An 18312-nucleotide genomic window follows, 5' to 3' on the forward strand; every position below is an offset into this window, starting at 1 on the left:
AAATAGACAGGGGGCGGGGGCTGTTTGGTGCATTTACACTTAGGGTTCTCACAGTTCGTTTTCCAAAAGTTGCCCTGATCTTTGCGGCGGACCATGATACCTCGAGAAGAATACCGACATAGACGACTCACTGAGATGATCTCTCACCGAGAAGAGGGGGTTTCCGATATATTCGGAGTCCGGATGTAATCTTTTCTACTACGTTCGGTTCTCTCTTCAACCGACCGCATCCACCCCGATGCGGTCTCTCAACACATTGTGTTTTATTCCCTTTCTAATACGAGTTCACGACGCTTTATGGGTCATCTTTTACGTGCCTGGCTTACGTGGGGATGGGCGGGAAGTGGTTAGGAAATGTTTGGAACGCGGAGGGGGCCAGACGCACGGAAGAAGACGACGAGCTTGGGGACAGTCCATCCAGCAATGGAGAGCTTATGCGCACAAAACAGGCTGCGCGCGCTTTGCTCTTTTACAGGTGGACATCAAAAAGCATACAATGGAGCTTCGGCCAGGTCGTGGATCCTGGTTTTCTGCAAAAAAGGGAATTCCGGGATTTGTTCAGAAGATGATTTTTTTATCGTCTTTTTCCTTTTGACATTGGCTCGGTCACACTGGCAGGCCCTCTCTCACATTACGACACCTTGCGGCATGGCCCGGGAGGTGTTTCTCCCCAGTCGGAAAAGAACGGCGCGGTCTCAACATCTCTTGACTACACAGGAGATGCATTCCCAGTTGGAGAGCTCAAGCTGGGCTGGGATCACTGGTCGCCAACAGTGAGCTCGGTCACGGATTTGGGCATACCAACTGGAAACGGGGGTGGTAAAGTGGGCTGGCGCGAGGTAATTCGACCGGACGGGAGAGAGGAAAACCTGGATGCTTTTTCTCCGAACTTGTACATTTACTTCGGCAACGGAGCCGGGGCCCAGTGGACCAGAGTGATGAAAAGAAAAAGATTACATAGTTCACAGCTTTTCTTGTGTCCTTCCACACAGTTATTGGCACTTTGAGTAATGAGTGACAGTGTATCCATAACGTAGCCTGTTGGGCGAGTGGACTAATCGTCTTTGGTATGCGTGACCAAGAGTGACTTTGTGGGAGTTTTCCCCGCCCTTCTGTAGATAGCCTCATAGTTCGGAAAGTAACCCTGCCAGCCCTGATGCACTCGTGCGGACCCACCGCCGTGGTGCCCAACCTCTCAGGGCTGGATGTGGACTCTCGAGACGGCGTAGAGATGATACGATACGACAGCCACCGCTGACCAGATATCGATGTCTCCGACGAGACGTAACGGTAGGAAGACTTCTGCATCAGACACGGGTGTGGAATTCGCCTTGTTTTCTACGGCTCTACAAAATAGCAGATATAATACCACGCAGCCCGAACGAGAGAAAGTGCTGCCTCGTTTCAAGCCCATCCAAACTCCCAGCTCCTCGTCAAAAAGGCCCCAATCGGCCAGGACCCAGCCATGCAATTATAAAGGCAAAAGGGGGGGTAGATCAAGAAAACAACAAGCCTAGCCAAACTCCTCAGAAGCATCATGTCCGCCAACCATACCCATCCTTAGTGTCATTATCAGCCATCCCAATGCGCAGTCCTTCATGGCCTCCCTAAGCAGCAGCAGTAGCCAAAAGCTTGTTGAAGCCCAGCTTGGCGAACAGGGTATCCATGGCGACCCATTGCCTGCCGCACTTGTCGAGATACTTGTCCACGACGCCCTTGACCGTGCCGAAGCGAACGCGGTTGTGCTCCGCCATGGCGAGGATCTTGTCCTTGTTTTCGGGTGAGAGGTCGCTACCGCTCTCGGCCGAAGCCTTGCTTTTGGCCTTGTCAACATCCCACAGGCTGGCGTAGTACACGAGCTGGTTATAGATGGCCTTCTCTGTGTATTCGTAGCGCATCCGGCCGAGGCAGTCTCGAGCAAGGCCCTTGGGGCCCAGACAGCGGGTGCCGTAGACATTCATCTGCCGCGTGCGCATGCCGCAGGCGGAGTCGTCGCATACCAGCCAGCCCTCGTAGTACCGTGCCGTCTGGGTGCGGAGGGCATGTTCGAGCTGTGCCACGATCGAGAGAGTCGAGATGGCGGCGCCGCATGCGCCGCAGAGCACGCCCGATGCCGAGACGCGGTCGGGCTGCGCCACCAGACCCTCGAACACCGAAGAAGCCTTGCACTTACGGCAGCGAAGAGATAGACGAGCGCACTCGGCAAAACGGACATCATCGGGAACTTGAGACTCTAGAGGGTGTATCTCCACGTCGTTGCTCGAACCGCCCTGGTGCTGGTCCTGAACCGACTTGTACCTGCGAATATCCAGTCCCAGGCATTCTGCCAGTTGAGAGCTCGAGGTACCGATGATGTTCGCGCAAAGACGCTCGACTGGTGGGAAGATTTGCTTGCCAAGGTACCACTCGACGTCTGGGGAGAGGCCAGAGTCGGCCTTCATAACGTCTTGCGGCGTATACGCTCTCTTTGGGGCAGGGTCAGAGCTTTGTGAATCTCCGGTGATGATGTAGGAGATAACATCGCCGCGACGGATGTTTTTTCCCTTGGCAATCTCCCTCAGGGCGACCTGGACCTGGGGCATCGAGTCTGCATTGGGGTATTCTGTGGGAGCTTTGCCGAGCTGCGTGAAGATGATGTACTTCTGCGCCGGGATTGCCTGCTCGCGCATCTTGCCAGAGATCTCTCTGAGATATTCGTGGATACGAGCGATAGACTTTTCGGTTTCGTCGCCGGAAAGTATCTCGTTGAGAATCTTGCTGGAGATCTCCTTGGACAGACCGCAGTACTCGCGACGCTTCATGTCAAGACCCTTGACCTCCATTTTCTCAATGAACTTGCCGTCCTTCTCAACCAAGTTGATGGCGGCGTACTTCTTCTTGGCCTGAAGCAGGATTCGACGGAAGACGTTGTCGATGTCGATCTCAAGAAGCCTGTACCGCTCGTTGACGGCCTTTTTGAACTCTTGGCCAACCTTGAAGGCATCCGATACGTTCTCGACGTTGGCATTGATCATCACGGAATCTGTGTCTCCGTAGATGACCTGGAGCTGGTTGCTCTCGGCGAGATCCTTGGTGCTGCGTAGAATCTCGCGACCCTTGTAGGTGGTCAAGACGGCAAGGGGACGCGCGTAGAAGCGGGACTTGGTGTATCCCAAGCATCCGTACATGGAGTTGGCTGTAAGTTTCAGAGCCAGTTGCTTGATGTCCCAGGTGGCAAGCTGTTCCGGCGTTGCACTCTTGTCCTTCATCAGACCCTTGACTTGTTTCCTTCGGCTGACAAGCGTGGCAATGAGCCTAGGCAGAATACCTTGGTCCTGGTCCTTGGGGACTTCGGGCACGACATCCTCATCCTGTTCCTGATGTACGTGTTAGTTTCTAATGCTAGAGCCATGGCGACGGGGAAACCTACCATTGCGGATCTGTCCACAGTCGTGAAGCAAATATTGTACTCCTGGATAATGGAGGGGTAGAGTGAGTTGAAGTCCATTACTAGGACAAACTTATCATATAGACCCTTCTCGGGTTCGAAGACAAGACCACCCTTGTACTTGTCCTTCTTTTTGCCCTCACCCTCGTCGTCTCGGTTCTCCTCCTGGGCCATTCTGCCCTTGAAAGTCTGCTTGTCAGGGCAAATATACTTGTTGCGATGGAACTCGTGGAGCAAAATATACTCGTTCCGTTCTGCACGGGTACCAGTCAGGGTTCTCGCCCAAGAGTTACCGGCCAAATTGGTGAGGACCTTGGTCAAAGGGAGGAGTTGGACCTGTAAGGCCAGCGCGGTAATGAAGTGGGTGTCGGTTTCCATGTGGGTTACGTAGTTCATCATGCCCTCCTTGGACTGAGTCGCCCAGGTCTTGAGTGCGGCTTCGTTGTCGATATCTTGTCTACGGTTGTTACCCGGCAGATAAAGACTGCACATTTCCGTCAAGCTCCACGACTGACACTTGTACATGGCAGACTTTCCGGCATCGTTGGCAAGGTCGCAAAGCAGACGGCCGGACATGACCTGTCTCTCGGCGAAGACGTTGCCGCCTACCTTGTTCATAGAAGCCGGCCACTGTGTGCGCTTGAGCCGACCAAGACGAGACCATTGGTGAGTTTTCTTCTCGTGCAAGCGGTTAAGCAGAACACTGTAATCGACACCTTCCAGCTGATGCCCAAGAATGACGTCTGGATCTACAACATCAAGTTGGGCAAGGAAGAACATCAGAATCTCGGATTCTTGGCGGAACGTCTTGATGAGTCCTCTTTTCCGTTCCTTTGCGAATGTCTCGAACCCAAGAGGAAACGCTGTTCCATAAGGTCGGATAAGAGTGAATGTCCGGCAAGGGAGCTTCTCAGCTGGGGTGGTGTCATTCAAAGATGCCTTCTCGTAGATTCGGGCACTGATCGCAAGGATTTCTTGCTTGTTCGCCTTGGCATTGAAGGCCGTACGCAAGGCGATACTCATCAAGGTCAGGGGCGGTGTGTCAAGGTTGTCGGAGGACTCGTTGAGCGTGGAAACCATGTTGGGGTGCTCAACCAGCACCTCGAGCTTACAGTGCGATGCATTCTTGAGGGCACCGAAGTCGGCGTCGGTAATCTTCAACCAGCAAGGACCCATTATGTTTTTCCACAGCACAAACTGCTCGAAGAGCGCAGTGTTTGTCCCGAAGACATGCGAAAAAGTCTCGCCTGTGGTCGAACCATCGATGACAGGCTCTAATTTCAATTAGCATTGCTCCCTAGTTATTCCGTATGAGAACTTACTTGTGTATGGGTAGAGACACTTCAGGTACTGGGCTTCTTTGGGAATCCCCGGCAGCTCGAAGGCATATTTGCGGGTACAGGCCTTGATCTTGTACATGCCAACATTCATCTTGGTCATGATTGAGTCGACCTCGGAGTACACGTCCATCAACTCGACTTCCTCACCACTGTCTTCTCCGTCTTGTACCTTTGTTTGGCGAGGAAGGAAAAATAGCTTGCGGAGGATGTTGTCAATCTTGATGAAGCAACTGACGTACAGCCCAGTCTTTTTGTTCAAGACTTTGCCGAAAAGGCAGAGACTCCCATTGACCTCAGTGTAGTCGGTCCAAAACATGTTGAGACTGCCGTCTTCCTCAACCGCGTCCTTGTAGTCCATCTTGCCAACGGTTCTAGCCTCCGCAGGAGAGCTTGTGACGACGTTGAGCTGGTCTGTAATGGTATTCCAGGCGGACGAGTCGATTGCCGCGGCAGCAGGCTTGACCGGGGACGAGCTCATAGGGGTCGGGTAGGGATCGGGCTTGACCAACTTCTTCGTTGGCCTCGAGCCCGCAAGGTTGACGCTGGCAGCGGTGACCGCACCGGCGTGAGCAACTTCTATCATGTCCTCATCCTCATCATCGTTGGGATCTTGCTTAACCAGACCCTTGCGCTGGGCTACCCTGGCAGCAGGAGACGATGGCGCAGGGTCGGACATAGGAACATCATCCGCTGCGATTGGGGCAGGGCTGTTGTCCCTGTCATCGCCCATGGGTGGGAGATAGCCGTCGTCGGCTGCCGAGTCGTCGACAGTGGGGGACGATAGTCTGTCATCCACAGTCTTTGTTCTCTTGGTGACGCGTGGTCTGGTCTCGGGAGCGGGCGAGAGAACGCGGGCTCGTCGTCGTTCTGGGGACCTGTTGCGCTTGGCCGAGCGGGAGATGGGAGCAGGAACGTTAGCATCGACCTCGCCTAGCAAATCGGCAAGGAATGCGTCGTCCTCTTCTGTTTTGACAACCTGGGTACGGTGTCAGTAGCGCCACTTTCACGAAGCTGAGCGCATCTCACGAACCTTCGGCTTTGCTTGGGCCTTGGCGGCACCCTTTGTAAAGTATTCACTAATGTCTCTGTCATTGGCGTCTCGCTTGGCATCCTCGTCCTCGCGCTGCTTTTTTGCTGCTGAGTGTCAGCAGGTCCTATACATCAAGATCGAGGAGACAATGGCTCAGCTTGCTTACATGCTTTGCTTGGCCTGCCTCGGCCCTTCATTGGCATTTCATCCTCACTATCCGAGTAGTACTGGGGAGCACGATCCCACTCCTCCCGACCATCGTCGGCATATCCCTCGCCATTGTCGTCGACTACGAAGTCGTCCTGGTCCAGGCGATCCCGGATAATCTTTTTATATTGGTTCTCGTCGACTTCCTCGTACAGCTCTTCAACCTCCTCGACTTCGTAGTTGGCTCTCTTGCCGGCCGCTCGGAGAGCCCGAAGCTCTGCCAGCTTCGAGCGCCTGTCGATTTTGGGCATGATGGGCAGGCGTGATTGAGGACACAGGGTATTATTGAAAGGTTTCAGAGTCTCAAAGAGAAGTGCAATTCATGGCATAAGTGAATACCAGTACCGGCGATCTTGGACTGAGAAAATGGACGTCTTCGGTTGTGTTTCGGCTGGAGAGCGGAGTACGATTGTTGTGGGTGGGATACACAGCGGCACGGATTCATATGCACTATAATTTGGCAGATGGCCAGGGGCGGCGCGCGCAGAAATCGCGTCTCGTGTTTGGCGACGCGTCGCTTTGCTGGGCTGCTTAATTAGCTCCATGGACCTTGGCTCGATTGGTCCAGCTGTCGTTATGGTGGGGTAGTGGTGGAAGTGGCCCGCCCCGCAACCAACGTCAATGGGCTGCGCGACACGCTAAGCCAAACCATGTAGGATTCGTACCTTGTACCTCAATCGGTCATTGAGGATTGCCGATAAGATAAGGAGCTCTGGCAACTGATCGCAAAATTTCCCGTCGCTGGCCCCAAAGGCGAACATCACAAACCTCGATCGTCCACCATACTCCAAAGTCAACTCAGAATGTTGTCTTGCAAAGCGTGCCTTAGACATGCGCTTCAGCCAATCGCCAGCAAAAGTTCTTTTACAGAAGCATCTGCCACGATCACCACTCTCCAGCATGGCCTCCCACTGTACCGTCAGCTCCAACAGCGATCCCATACTACAGCCGCCGGCACCGCTTTCTTGAAGGAGGCGCGGAAAGGCCCAGAAACCCCCCAAGATGACGAAGACATTATCAAGAAGAACAGGAGGCGGAAGTTGGAGTGGGCTGTTGACCAGCACCTCAAGTACATAGACGACCCCTTCAAGATCGCTCAGCAAGTTGAGGCGACTCTCAAGAAGGACCGCTTCGATGAGGCCCTCCTCCTTGTTCACCGCGCCGGCAAGACCAAACAGGTCGTCGTGGCCTGGAACCACCTGATCGAGTACCAGATCCGAGACAAGAAGCGCGTAAATGCCGCCATCAAACTCTATAACGATATGAAGAAACGGGGCCAGCTGCCCAACGACCGTACCTACACCATCCTCCTCAGCGGCTGTGCCAAATCGCCCGACCCGAAAGCTGCCGTGCCCAAGGCCGTCGCCCTGTACAACTCGCTTCTCAAAGAAACCTCACGCGTGCGTGCCAACTCGTTCCACCTCAACGCAGTGCTCCAGGTCTGCGGCCGCGCGGGCGACGTTGACGCCATGTTTTCCATCGCCGAAACGGCCGATGGCCGCGCCGGCCGCAAGACCACAGCATACACGTACACGGCCATCATCAACACCCTGCGCGCCGAGGCGGAGAGCCCAGCAAATCAGAAGGACCGGTCCCTTCAGGAGACCGCCGACGCGACGGCGCAAACGATCAAGAGATGCAAGGCCATATGGGAGGAGGTCCTGCGCAACTGGCGCAAGGGCACCCTGGATCTCGACGAGGACCTGGTCTGCGCCATGGCCCGTGTGCTGCTCCTCGGCGGTAGGAAAGAGAAGGCTGAGATCATGCCCCTGCTCGAGCAGACCTTGAGCGTTCGCGACATGACCCGCGAAAAGCCCGACAAGGACTATCCACTGCGCATGAACGAAGGTATGAAGGGCATCGCCACCGCCGACTCCGCGCCTCGGAAACCCGTGCCCTCGACTAAGCCGAGGATCACTTATGCTGTACCGCGGGGCAACACCCTCTCCCTGGTTCTCGAGCTCCTCTGCGAAAATAAGCAGGCCAAGCTGGCTGTGCAGTACTGGGAGCTCTTCGTCTACTACTACGGCCTCGAGCCCGACTCGGACAATTGGCACCAGCTCATCCGAATCTACGAGCGCAACGGGTCGAGCCGCGACGCCGCCAAGGCGGTGCTCAAGCTTCCCGACGAGACGATACTGCCCATGATGTACCGCCGCGCTCTGTCAGCCTGCATCAAAGACAACATGAACCAAGCCGCCTTTGAAAACGCCAACCTCATACTGGATAAGATGACATCTCGCGCCTCCGCCTCCAAGGGGGCCACGCCCCTCGATGTGCGCGCCCTTCACCTGTACCTCAAGGCCGCTATGGTGTCCCACTTTCACTTCCGCAAGATGGCCGAGGGAGGCAAGGTCGAGGAGGCGAAGCGCGCGTACGGCGAGCAGCTCGCCACTGCGGTTAATAAACTATGGGCCCCCTTCACCTCCGCCAAGGACGCGGCGGTCAAGACAACTACAAAGGCGGGAGGAAAGCTACCGTCTAAGCCACCGATGAGGCGCGACGCGGCAATTCAACAGCTTGTCGAGCTCGCCCGCAATATGGTTGGCGCCGTCGACAAGGTCGTCAACGAGAACAGACTCGCCGACGACGAGGCCGTCGAGAAGCTCAAACAGAAGCGCAATGACCTCAACCGCTTCGTGGTCGAGTTCACCGACCCGAACCAACAGAAGGAGGATGCCGCCTCGGATGATGCGCTCATGGAGCGCGCCGGGGGAACGATGTGGGAGATCTGAGCGACTCACGTCCATTTTAACAACATGTATAATGATGTCGGCGCCATGTACCATCAGATAGAACAGGCTTTGCGCGGCCTTGTCACACTACACAATACCCAAATCTATAATGCCAGATGTTGAAAACATGGTTCTATGCATGCAGCTTTGGATGCGGTCAATAGGTAGTCGTTCATCTGCCTCGGCGGCTGGGAAAGAAGAAAGTAGCCAGCAGTAGTTTGAGGGGGAGGGGGGGCTCTGCAACTCACGACGACCGCAATTTGTAGAGAGAAGAGAAAAATATGAAAGACAGCTAGTTCACCTGGTCTAATAATTGTACACACGCTTCCTAAAAGGAAAAAAGGGCGTGGTTCCCTGGCCTCGACGGTCTATTGAGAGACCCAGAGGAGTCCTCTTCTCACTCCCTCGCATCGCGCTTAGAGGAACCGGGACGCACGTCCACCAGACACGAGTCGCCTAGGTATTCAACCCTTCCCAAGTCTTCCCAATCCGCCATTGAAAAACGCCTGAAGCAGAAGATCCCCTTGTTTTTGAATGTACCTCATCTGAGCCCGCCAGCCCCTTTCTTCTCTTCACATCCCTCATCTGCGTCCACCACGGTCGAACCCGCGGCCTTTGCGGGTACCGCGACCACCGCCGCCGCCTGCATTAACGATCCGATCGCTGTACAGAGTGCCATCATCCTCCGCCATCTGCTCAGGGAATCCGTTCGTGCCGTCGACGACGTGACTCGACGCCGACCAAACGTTTGCAGGGCGCGAGCCGTTGGCCGCGACGGGCTCCTTATAGCCGCCAGGCTTGGGGTAGACCTTGATGATCCGTCCGTCGGCCTGCGGTTCCCAAATCGTTAGCATTCCATGTTCGATCTCGCCCCCCTTGGGGTCAGAGTGAAAGAAAAGACACACCGTCTGGTTGTTGAACGTATTAATGACCGCATCCCCGCCCTCCTTGGTCGCAAACACCATCTCCGCCACAATCAGTGGGCTGGTCTTGATGATCCGACAACTCAGCATCTCCCCGCCGACGGGCGTCATCGCGCTCTCGATGTCCGCCGCCGTCGTCCCAGGCGCAAAGTTCTGCGCCATAACCGCAAACGGCCCCGCCAATCCACGTATCGAGAGACCCTTTTTCACGGCGGGGCCGGTCGGCGCGCTGGAGGTAGTCTGCACATCGGCCATTCCGCCTGAACGCTCAATCGCCGCGGCGACCTTGGCAGCCCTTTGCTCCGTGCGCCTGTCGCTCCGCCGGTTGTTCGCGGCTGCGCCAGGTGCGGACCTGCCTCCCGGCGCCGAGATGCGCGAAGCAAGACCGCCCGCGCCACCGTTGCCTCCGTTCACGGTCCCGTGCAGGTCGTGTGTCCAATCGCCATCGATGTTGCCGGCAGGGAGTGCCTTGGGACCGAGGGAAGCGGTGCGCTGCTGATCGAGGGGGCGGAAATGTCAGCATTCGTAGCTTGCAAACAAGCGGCCGGTGGAGGAAAGGGAGCCCTACCTTCTTCACGCCGACTCGACTTGCAAGCGACGGACCCGCGCCGGGCTTGAGCTTGCTAGGGGCGCTCTGCCGTCTATCCTTGGAGAATATCTTTTGTGCCAACGCCTCGTTCTTCTTCCTCTCTCGTCCTGCAGTTGGCAAAAGAGAACCCCCTTTAGCGACTAATTCGAAGAGTGATCGCGCTGAGGGTCGTAACAGGGAGAGTGGTTTCTACCTTCTTGGATGATTCGCTCAAAGTCAGTCGCGACTTTCGCCATTGTGCAGGCTTCGCTCGTCGGTGATTGCGGTGACTAGATACGGATGGAGACGTCTTGAGATTGATTGTGTCCGTCAACAAAACAAACAGGCCGAATGCCAGCGAAACGAGTATGTAAAGTTGCTCGAGGCCGATGCGCTAGCGATAGCAATGTATTAGGTAGCCGAGGAGGCAACCTAAGGGGTTATTTTGCTCGGTTCGGTAACAAAGCCGTGCAGTAAAGAGGAGATGCCGCGAACAGGCAGGCAAGATAGGTTTCGGAAAAGGTGTACCTTGGATACGGATAGACCCTAGTGATTATGGGAAACAAACTTAACTTGAGGCTGACCTGGGTGCTAGGCGCGCGTTGATTTGGAGGTCGTGGAGCGTGTTCAGGGGTCTCCACTCTTAGACGGTAAAGCGGTACGTACCCCATCATAGTCCTGGATCGCACTGCGGGTGTGGCCATAGAATCCGTGATCCCAACTTCGACCTTAATCAGGTCTAATTGTTGCTCTACTCTGTACAACAAACTTCGGGATACTGAGACTGTGTCCCATACTAAGCCACTTGCGGTATCCATACTGGATAGTGCATTTCCACTGATAAACCAGCCACCAACCACTACTCATCCTTCCCATCGTCATCGTCCGAGTCGCCGTGCAAAGACGACTTCGGGTCGTCTTGGCCGCTGTCAGTACCACGCAGATCCATCTTAAAGGACATTCTTCGAGGCACCGTAAGAGAACTACCGCGAGGCTGTATCTCAAGCTGCCTAACGAATGTTAGGCTTTTCGCCTTCCTCTTCAAGTTCTTGTTGCCAGCATCAGAAGGTATGTTGGGAATGTCGGTTCTAACAGTGACAGAATCCTCGCTGCCTTTTCCAGCAGTGGCATAATCTATGGTGTCGTTTCTCGCAGCAGCATCACTGGTGGACGCTTCACCCATGCTTTGGGTTTTCGCCTCGGGTACCCATAATATTCTCTTGCCTGAATAGATGTGAACCTGATCTCCCTTCAGACTACGGCGGACCTCCAGCTGTCTCCCATGTCGAGGGATTTGAAGGTCGCACGTGCGCTTTGTGTGCATGGAATCAGCAGTGTCGTTTGTGGGTGACACCTGCAACAGCTGATCCGATCGAGTTCGGCCCAAACGAGGCTTGGCTATCGAGGCTGATGCCAGTGTATTGCACTTAGACACCGACAGGGCATCAGGGTTGGTAGATTTGTTCCACACCAGCTCATGTCCGGTATGAAGGTCTACCATTCCTGGCAATACCAGGTGATGCGTTCTTTTCCCCTTCGTATCGGTGCGTTCGGCGATGGACGTTAGGGGCGTCTGTACGGCTTGGTCTCTCCGATGCGGGCTCGTAGGTGTGCTTGTTCGCAGATGTTGTGCCGAGTGGTCGGTGCTGGATTTCTCTGGGTCGGATCCAAGATTTACCTGGATGCTAGATGTCAAATTCCCTGAAGGCGGTAAATGTGGCAGTATGGGAGGGGCACTGTCGAGGGTAGTAGGATCTTTTGCCAAGGATTGCGTCGAAAGACTGGAACCCATCGTGTTCCCAAGAGCCTCCCGGGATTTGCTCCCCTTCTTGAGCGTATTGCGAGCTCTGACAGAACCAAATATGTTTCCCAAGCTGCGGCGTTTGAGTAAGCCTGGACGCTAGAGTCAGTAGCAAACAAGAGAGGGAACGAGTTGCTATCACACCTTTGTTCTTGTCATGGTATGACGATGCCACGTTGACATCAGTGGCAGACTTAGAAGGCTGAAGCTTGAGACGATCGGGTCGGTTAAGCAGCTTGTCAAACCGTTTATCCCATTTCTCAGCGAACCCCCCCCTTTTCTTGTTGACAGCATCGTGTTCGAGGGCAAGCATCTCATCAAGACTAATGCCTCGTCTGGCCTGCTTGCCAAGCATTTTGGAAAGTGTCTTTCCCCAGGAAGCTCTGAGGGCAGAGCGGATGGAGCGGCCATTCGTATTTTCGGAAGAGTTCACAGTGGTGTTGGCACTCGATTGAACCTTGTCATCTTCAGCCGAGCCAACGTTGGAGCGATGTTCGGACAGAGATGCGGATGAGGCCCTGAGAGGGTTAGAGCCAACCGGGTTCTGTTTTGCAGAGGGATTCTCCATCGCTGCAGGCGTAGGATTTTGGTCAACAAAGATAGAGGTTGTCTCTACCGAAGCGAATGAGAGTATCGGTATATAGGCCCGCGGCGTTGTCTAAAGCTAGTCGGTAAAGCTTGGAAATCCAAAAAGAAGCACGACGTCGTTCTCGCGGCGATAAAGCCAAGATGTGGTGACAGTGTATGAGGAAAGGCTTAATGGTCGAGACGAGGAGTCAGAGACATTCGGCTGCCCTGCAAGCCCACGTCAATAGAGAAAGTTTGGTAAAGACTTTGTTGGCAGCTGCCAGATACAGATACATGGGAAAGCTATGATGACAGAAAGACGACTCCGTTGGCAACTCGACTCGAGAATGCTCAGCCACTTGGCGAAGCAGAATGCAGGTACGGTATGTAATGTCAACGTAAACAAATGGCCGATGGCAACAGCAACGTTGATAATAGGGGAAAGCCATAGACCAACCCTTTCCTCCGACTCTTACACAGGTAAGTCCAGCCCCTTTTATCTTCGACATTGGTTGAGGAGGGAGGCAAGTGCACATGTTGCGGGTCGGTAACCTCGTCGTCTCCTATGACATCAGCGTCACGTCCGCACTGGTCAAACAACTTGTAAAGCCGCCCCTGCTATATCCGGGACCCTTCTGAACATCAGGAAGCCAAAGTAGGTAAGTAGGTAGGTACTTAGGAACGGTGCGTATCAAGGCGTGTCTCGTGTGTGTCGTTGCTGGCCGTTTGTTCCTTCCCCATCTCCCCCACGAAGGCTTCTTTCCATGCCAATCCAGCAATCATCATCGTCCAACCTTCCTCATGCGTCATCCCATCAAAGCTCCCGTCCATGTATATGTCGCGTCACTCTGCTGCAGCCCAGTATGAGCTGGACACCGCATTTCCTTAGATGGCCCCTTTGCAACCGGTCTTATATGGCAGTCTTGACAGGTTCGCTTCTTCGAGGCCACCGGGTATCTTACATTAAACCAATTGCGGTCTGCCAGCTCAGGGCTCTTTCCGCTGTCGTCGCCCTAATTCTGGAATTATCGCAATAATCTCTTGGGGACTGCCCTAAGGTCGTCGCCGGGAAGGAGGAGGGGTAGGGTTCCAGGCGACGGAGGGGCCGACCACCGATGCGTATGAAACTGAAGAGGCATTGTCTCGAAAAGTTCAGAGACGTGCGGTTGAGCCATCAGAAATCAATGCCAAGGGTTCTGCTGGTTTCCCATGAATCCTTCCTCCAGCGTTCGCTCCTCAAGATTGCGGATGAAATCCCGGTTGCCTCTTCCTCCTTGCTGCACACGGCTTCCTCGTCTACCTGCTCGTTGGGCCGCGTTCTCCATACCGGCCATGCCGCCGTCCGCAGGAGGGGGATAGTAAGCAGGGCTGGGTTGCAGGCGAATCGGCTGGCTGGGGTCAAGGTGGCTCGCAACGCGCTGGATGGCGGCCGGGATGCCACTTTGCTGCTGCTCCATGGTCGAAGCACGTTGGCGCGCCGGTCGCATGCCTTGCTGGGGGTACAGACCGGGCTGCTGAGACATATTGCCATAAGGGCCGGGAGGCATTTGCGCCGGCTGTTGCGTCATGACCATCTGGCCATAGGCGCCTTGCTGGGCCCCGTAGGGTGGTGGTTGAGCTGCGTGGCTGCTGCTCGGCGTGTACATTTGCTGGTTGTTGTAGATGGGTGGCTGCTGAGGGTGCCCGGGTTGTTGGTATTGAGAGGCCATCTGTGCGTAGGCCCCTTGTGCAGCGGAGTTCGCCTGCGCTTGAGCTGCCTGTGCTCTCTGCTTGCTCAACGCTTCGGCTTGCTGCTGCTGCTGCGTGCCTGGTGCCGGAGACCGGTTGAGGGAGCTGGACTTCAAGTTCATTGGCGGTACAAAGGGTCCAGTAAACTTTTGCTGGGTAATGAACGGGTGCAGCTTGGCCTGCTGCGGCGACCAACGTTCCAAGGGGTTGATGTTCAGCAATCCTCTGACAAAGTCGATGAAGGCGATTCTGTTGTTCATTTCTACCCTCCGTGTTAGTGAGTGCCACATAAGCGGTTCGCGTGTCGCTACTTACCTCTATCGATCTCGCTCTGCTTCATGTTCTTGCGAGGCATGGGATAAGATTTGATGATCTCCGGCAGAGTGTTTGCCTGGAAGTACTTCTTGCTCGGTTGCTCCTTGGTCGAATGCTCCCGGGCATATTGCTCCATGCTCTTCAACTGGTACGTCCGTCGGCCGAACTCGTCCTGCCTCTTCTCGAAAAACTCGCCGGCTTGCTTACCCATCTCGATCATCCAGTTTGGCGGGTTTCCGAGCATGTCGACAATTCGCGAAACTTGGTTGTACTCGGACGAGCCGGGGAACAGCGGGAGGCCTAGGAACAGCTCAACGACAATGCAGCCGAGAGACCACATGTCGATGGCTGACGAGTAAGGCAACCCCAACAAGACTTCGGGGGATCGATAGAACCTCGATTGAATATAGGTGTAGACTGTTTGCCGTTCGTCGCATGCCGAACCGAAGTCAATGATCTTGATTATGGGGCTCTCGAGGTTCTTGAGCAGAATGTTCTCGGGCTTCAGATCGCAATGAATAAGCCGCGCCTTGTTCAAGAGGGCCAGACCATTGAGAAGTTGCTGAGCAAAAACACGGACGAGAGTCGTGCTTAGACCTCGGAACTGGTTCTGCTTAATCAACTCGTACAGGTTGACACTGAGGAGCTCGAAGACCAGGCACAAATGCTGGCGGTGGATAAAGGTGTCTTTGAGCCGCAAAAGGTGATGGTCATCGTTCTTATCGAGCTTTGTGTTGAGCTGAAAAAGTTCAAGTTAGATGTGATGACGTGTGCTGGAGGAACAGGTCAAGCTTACCAAGTCCAAAACCGACACCTCCATCATACTCTGGTTGAAATACGCAGTGCGGTTCTTGATGACCTTGACAGCAACCACTTCTTGCGTCTTTAGGTTCTGACACTTGACAACTTGACCGAAGGTGCCCTGGCCCAAAACGTCGAGAATGAGGTACCGGTTCCTATGTCACAACTCAATACAAGTACGCTAAGGAGGTAACGGAAAAGGGCGTCTCCGCGCTTGCCGTGAACATACTTGTGGCCGGCTTCTTCTGAGCCCAGAATATCATTCACGTAAAGGATATAGTCGCTGTCTTCGTTGTCGTATCCATCGTTCTTGACGCCCTTGCTCGGCTTGGTCAGAACCCGGCGAGGGTTACGCGACGACTCGTACTTGAAGTTCGGGTTGCATATCCTATAGGTGGCGGGGAGGTGCACTGTCAGAGCTTGGAGGGGCTGAGAAAAGTGCGGGTCAGCTTCGGTTATTTCATTTGCAAGAGTGGACATATGGGCTTACGCTGATGAATCCTCCCTCTGGGTTCGCGCGCCGGAAAGGAGGCTGGGCGTTGACTTTGGGACGAAGGTCGGCCGGGGCTCTGCATTGCCTGAATTCGGGAGCAGGCCCTCGGGGCATGTTCTGCGGGATCGGGCGGCGCGGGGATTTGGGATCGGTCGCAAAAGCGCCGTCAATATTGGCAACGACGGCGGACGGGTAGCCGTCGTGAGCAGAGCCGTAAGGCGTAATCGGAGGGAGCTGCGGAGGCTGCTGGCGTCCACCATAGTGAGGACTCTGAGGCATGTAATCGGATTGCCTCGTAGGAGACTGTCGTTGACCCGGGGGTGAAGCGAACTGGCCTTGCGCGGACTTGGAGGTGTAGGGTGAGGTGGGGGACAGAGCCTCCATTGGCGAGTATCGTTGGGCAGCAGCAGATGGCTCCTGGGGCGAGTAGAGAGTGGAGGAGCGGCTGCCAGAGGCATGAGACTGATGATGGGGTCTCATGGGGTACTTCATGCCAGTGTACGAGTCCGGGACATCGTGCATGGGAATATCGCCGTTGTTATCGCGCATCTGGGGGGTGGACATGGGCGATGTGGCAGCGCTGGCGGCGCTGGCGGCGTGAGAAGAGATGCCGCCCGGGCTCTGGTACTGGTCGTATTTGAAGCCGGCAGGCGGCTGACCTTGCGGTGCCGGTTGGCCATTGTAATCCCCCCGAGGCATCTGGGCGCCACTGCCATTGTATCTCCTCGCAGAGGCGGCCGAGTCGGCATAGCCCTGCTGCCACTGGGAGTCCATGGCAGGAGGGGAGCGATGTTGACTCGGAAAGGAGGACGATGTAGTCGGTCGGGGTCGGTTTGGTTTGGATGGCGGCGGTTTGGGTGGTGGTGGTGGTGGTTGTTGGGAAGGGGAAAAAGGGCTGGCCGAGCGGTTTAGCTGATGTCGTCGGGGGTTTCAACTGGGTGCGTTATGCGGGAGAATGGGGCCAAGCTGGACTGGGCTTGGTAAGGTTGGAGGGTGAGTCGCAGAAGCGCAGACTCGCAGGGAAAGCAAGGCAATGGAGAATGGAGCGAGCGTCAAGTCGCTGAGCGTAGACGGTTGCTCTGTCGTGTCCCGGCCCGGACTGGTCCGTTGGTGTGGTGCTGTGCAATATGGATGGCACTGGGCAGGTTTTGAGAGAGACGGGGATGGGGATGGCCGTATGGGGGGGCTACGGTGCTGTACGTGGTAGACAGTCAGGCCGATCAAGGTACGGCTGCTTGAGTTGTGTGCAGGTTGACTGGCTCAGGAGGCAGCAGACTCCATATGGAGTGTGAGTGTGGGAACAGTTTGCAGAGTGCAGACTCCAGTCCAGAGGAATGGATGCGCAGTCAAGCGAGCGAGCTCTGAGGGTTGCCAAGGAGAGTATTTGGCGGGATTGGGCTGACACGGCCCAAACTCTCTTAGGGGAAAATAAGAACCCCTCAAACTTTGCTCCCACTAACAATTCATCATGGTAATTAAGGGCGGCAGGCTACAAGTAATTCGATGCCCAGCTTATACGACGGGAGAATTTTGCTGTTTCTAACGACCATGTGCGTTGGAGGGGAAAGGCGGCGATGGCATGAACAATAGAGCGACCAGAGGGGGGGCAAGAGGAGGGACAATTGTGTTGAAGGAGGGGGGGTGGCGGCTCGCGAAGGGAGGAGGAGGGGAGGGGAGGGGAGGGGGTTTGATGGTGGAGAGGGTTGACGACGTGGATGCGAGCGTCTGCAACGATGGTTGCTTGCGACATACCTATCTACCTACCTTAGGTAGGCTTGGTCAACTTTGGGCGTTAGCGAGAAAGAACAGTATGGAGACTGAGGGGAGGCGGCGGGCGCACGGGCGAGGGCGGGGGGAGGGACTGACGGAGTTGGAGAGGACAGACAAGGGGATGGATTCTGGTAGATAGGTAGGTAGGTAGGTACCTTCGCACCAGATGGAGTTGAAGGGGTACTTTGAGAAGCTCTGGGGACAGGAACTTGGTACTTTGTACGTCCGAAATTTGAAGGTCCCCTGGGAAAGAAAGGTGGAGAGAGTCTGGCTTGACAGAACCCAGCGCAGTCAGTGTATATTGCAGTCGTAGCAGCGGCACAATGGCAACTAGGACCCGATCAGAGATCTTGGAGGAGGGGAGGGGAGGGGAGGGAGAGAGAGCACCAGTACTACTACGCGCGAGCTCCCTAGTTAGCTAAAATTTCTGAGCGAACTCCATTACACACCGAAAACTAAAAGCAAATTGCGTCGTAGTCCACTGATCTTCGTCACCCCAGATAATTGCTTCCAACCTTATACGTGTAGAAGTAACCTGTCGATTACATGTCAGGTTGTAAACGGAGCCTGCTTCGCGACGAGAGTTTCGGGCATAGGGTAGTAGGCT

General features: G+C 55.2%; 6 protein-coding genes across 6 annotated transcripts; 2 read left to right on the forward strand and 4 right to left on the reverse strand.

Moving 5' to 3' along the window:
* Positions 1-354: 354 nt before the first annotated feature.
* Positions 355-777, forward strand: GLRG_08442 (uncharacterized protein; the record flags this gene model as incomplete). The annotated part of the gene is made up of 1 exon (XM_008099127.1): positions 355-777. One exon carries the CDS (start codon positions 355-357, stop codon positions 775-777), a length of 423 nt encoding a protein of 140 aa, XP_008097318.1.
* Positions 778-1607: 830 nt separating this feature from the next.
* GLRG_08443 (DNA polymerase) lies at positions 1608-6255 on the reverse strand (the record flags this gene model as incomplete). The annotated part of the gene is made up of 5 exons (XM_008099128.1): positions 1608-3356; positions 3410-4701; positions 4750-5743; positions 5798-5901; positions 5964-6255. 5 exons carry the CDS (start codon positions 6253-6255, stop codon positions 1608-1610), a joined length of 4431 nt encoding a protein of 1476 aa, XP_008097319.1.
* Positions 6256-6807: 552 nt separating this feature from the next.
* Positions 6808-8739, forward strand: GLRG_08444 (pentatricopeptide repeat domain-containing protein; the record flags this gene model as incomplete). Its single annotated transcript, XM_008099129.1, has 1 exon — positions 6808-8739. The coding sequence occupies one exon, from the start codon at positions 6808-6810 to the stop codon at positions 8737-8739; it is 1932 nt and encodes a 643-aa protein (XP_008097320.1).
* Positions 8740-9320: 581 nt separating this feature from the next.
* On the reverse strand, positions 9321-10487 carry GLRG_08445 (uncharacterized protein; the record flags this gene model as incomplete). The annotated part of the gene is made up of 4 exons (XM_008099130.1): positions 9321-9569; positions 9645-10157; positions 10231-10358; positions 10445-10487. 4 exons carry the CDS (start codon positions 10485-10487, stop codon positions 9321-9323), a joined length of 933 nt encoding a protein of 310 aa, XP_008097321.1.
* Positions 10488-11089: 602 nt separating this feature from the next.
* Positions 11090-12599, reverse strand: GLRG_08446 (uncharacterized protein; the record flags this gene model as incomplete). The annotated part of the gene is made up of 2 exons (XM_008099131.1): positions 11090-12123; positions 12176-12599. The coding sequence occupies 2 exons, from the start codon at positions 12597-12599 to the stop codon at positions 11090-11092; spliced, it is 1458 nt and encodes a 485-aa protein (XP_008097322.1).
* Positions 12600-13779: 1180 nt separating this feature from the next.
* Positions 13780-16709, reverse strand: GLRG_08447 (uncharacterized protein; the record flags this gene model as incomplete). The annotated part of the gene is made up of 5 exons (XM_008099132.1): positions 13780-14588; positions 14642-15380; positions 15438-15597; positions 15672-15871; positions 15933-16709. The coding sequence occupies 5 exons, from the start codon at positions 16707-16709 to the stop codon at positions 13780-13782; spliced, it is 2685 nt and encodes an 894-aa protein (XP_008097323.1).
* Between the last annotated feature and the right edge of the window lie 1603 nt (positions 16710-18312).

The sequence above is a fragment of the Colletotrichum graminicola genome (assembly GCF_000149035.1).
Source record: "Colletotrichum graminicola M1.001 genomic scaffold supercont1.39, whole genome shotgun sequence".
Lineage (NCBI taxonomy): Eukaryota > Fungi > Ascomycota > Sordariomycetes > Glomerellales > Glomerellaceae > Colletotrichum > Colletotrichum graminicola.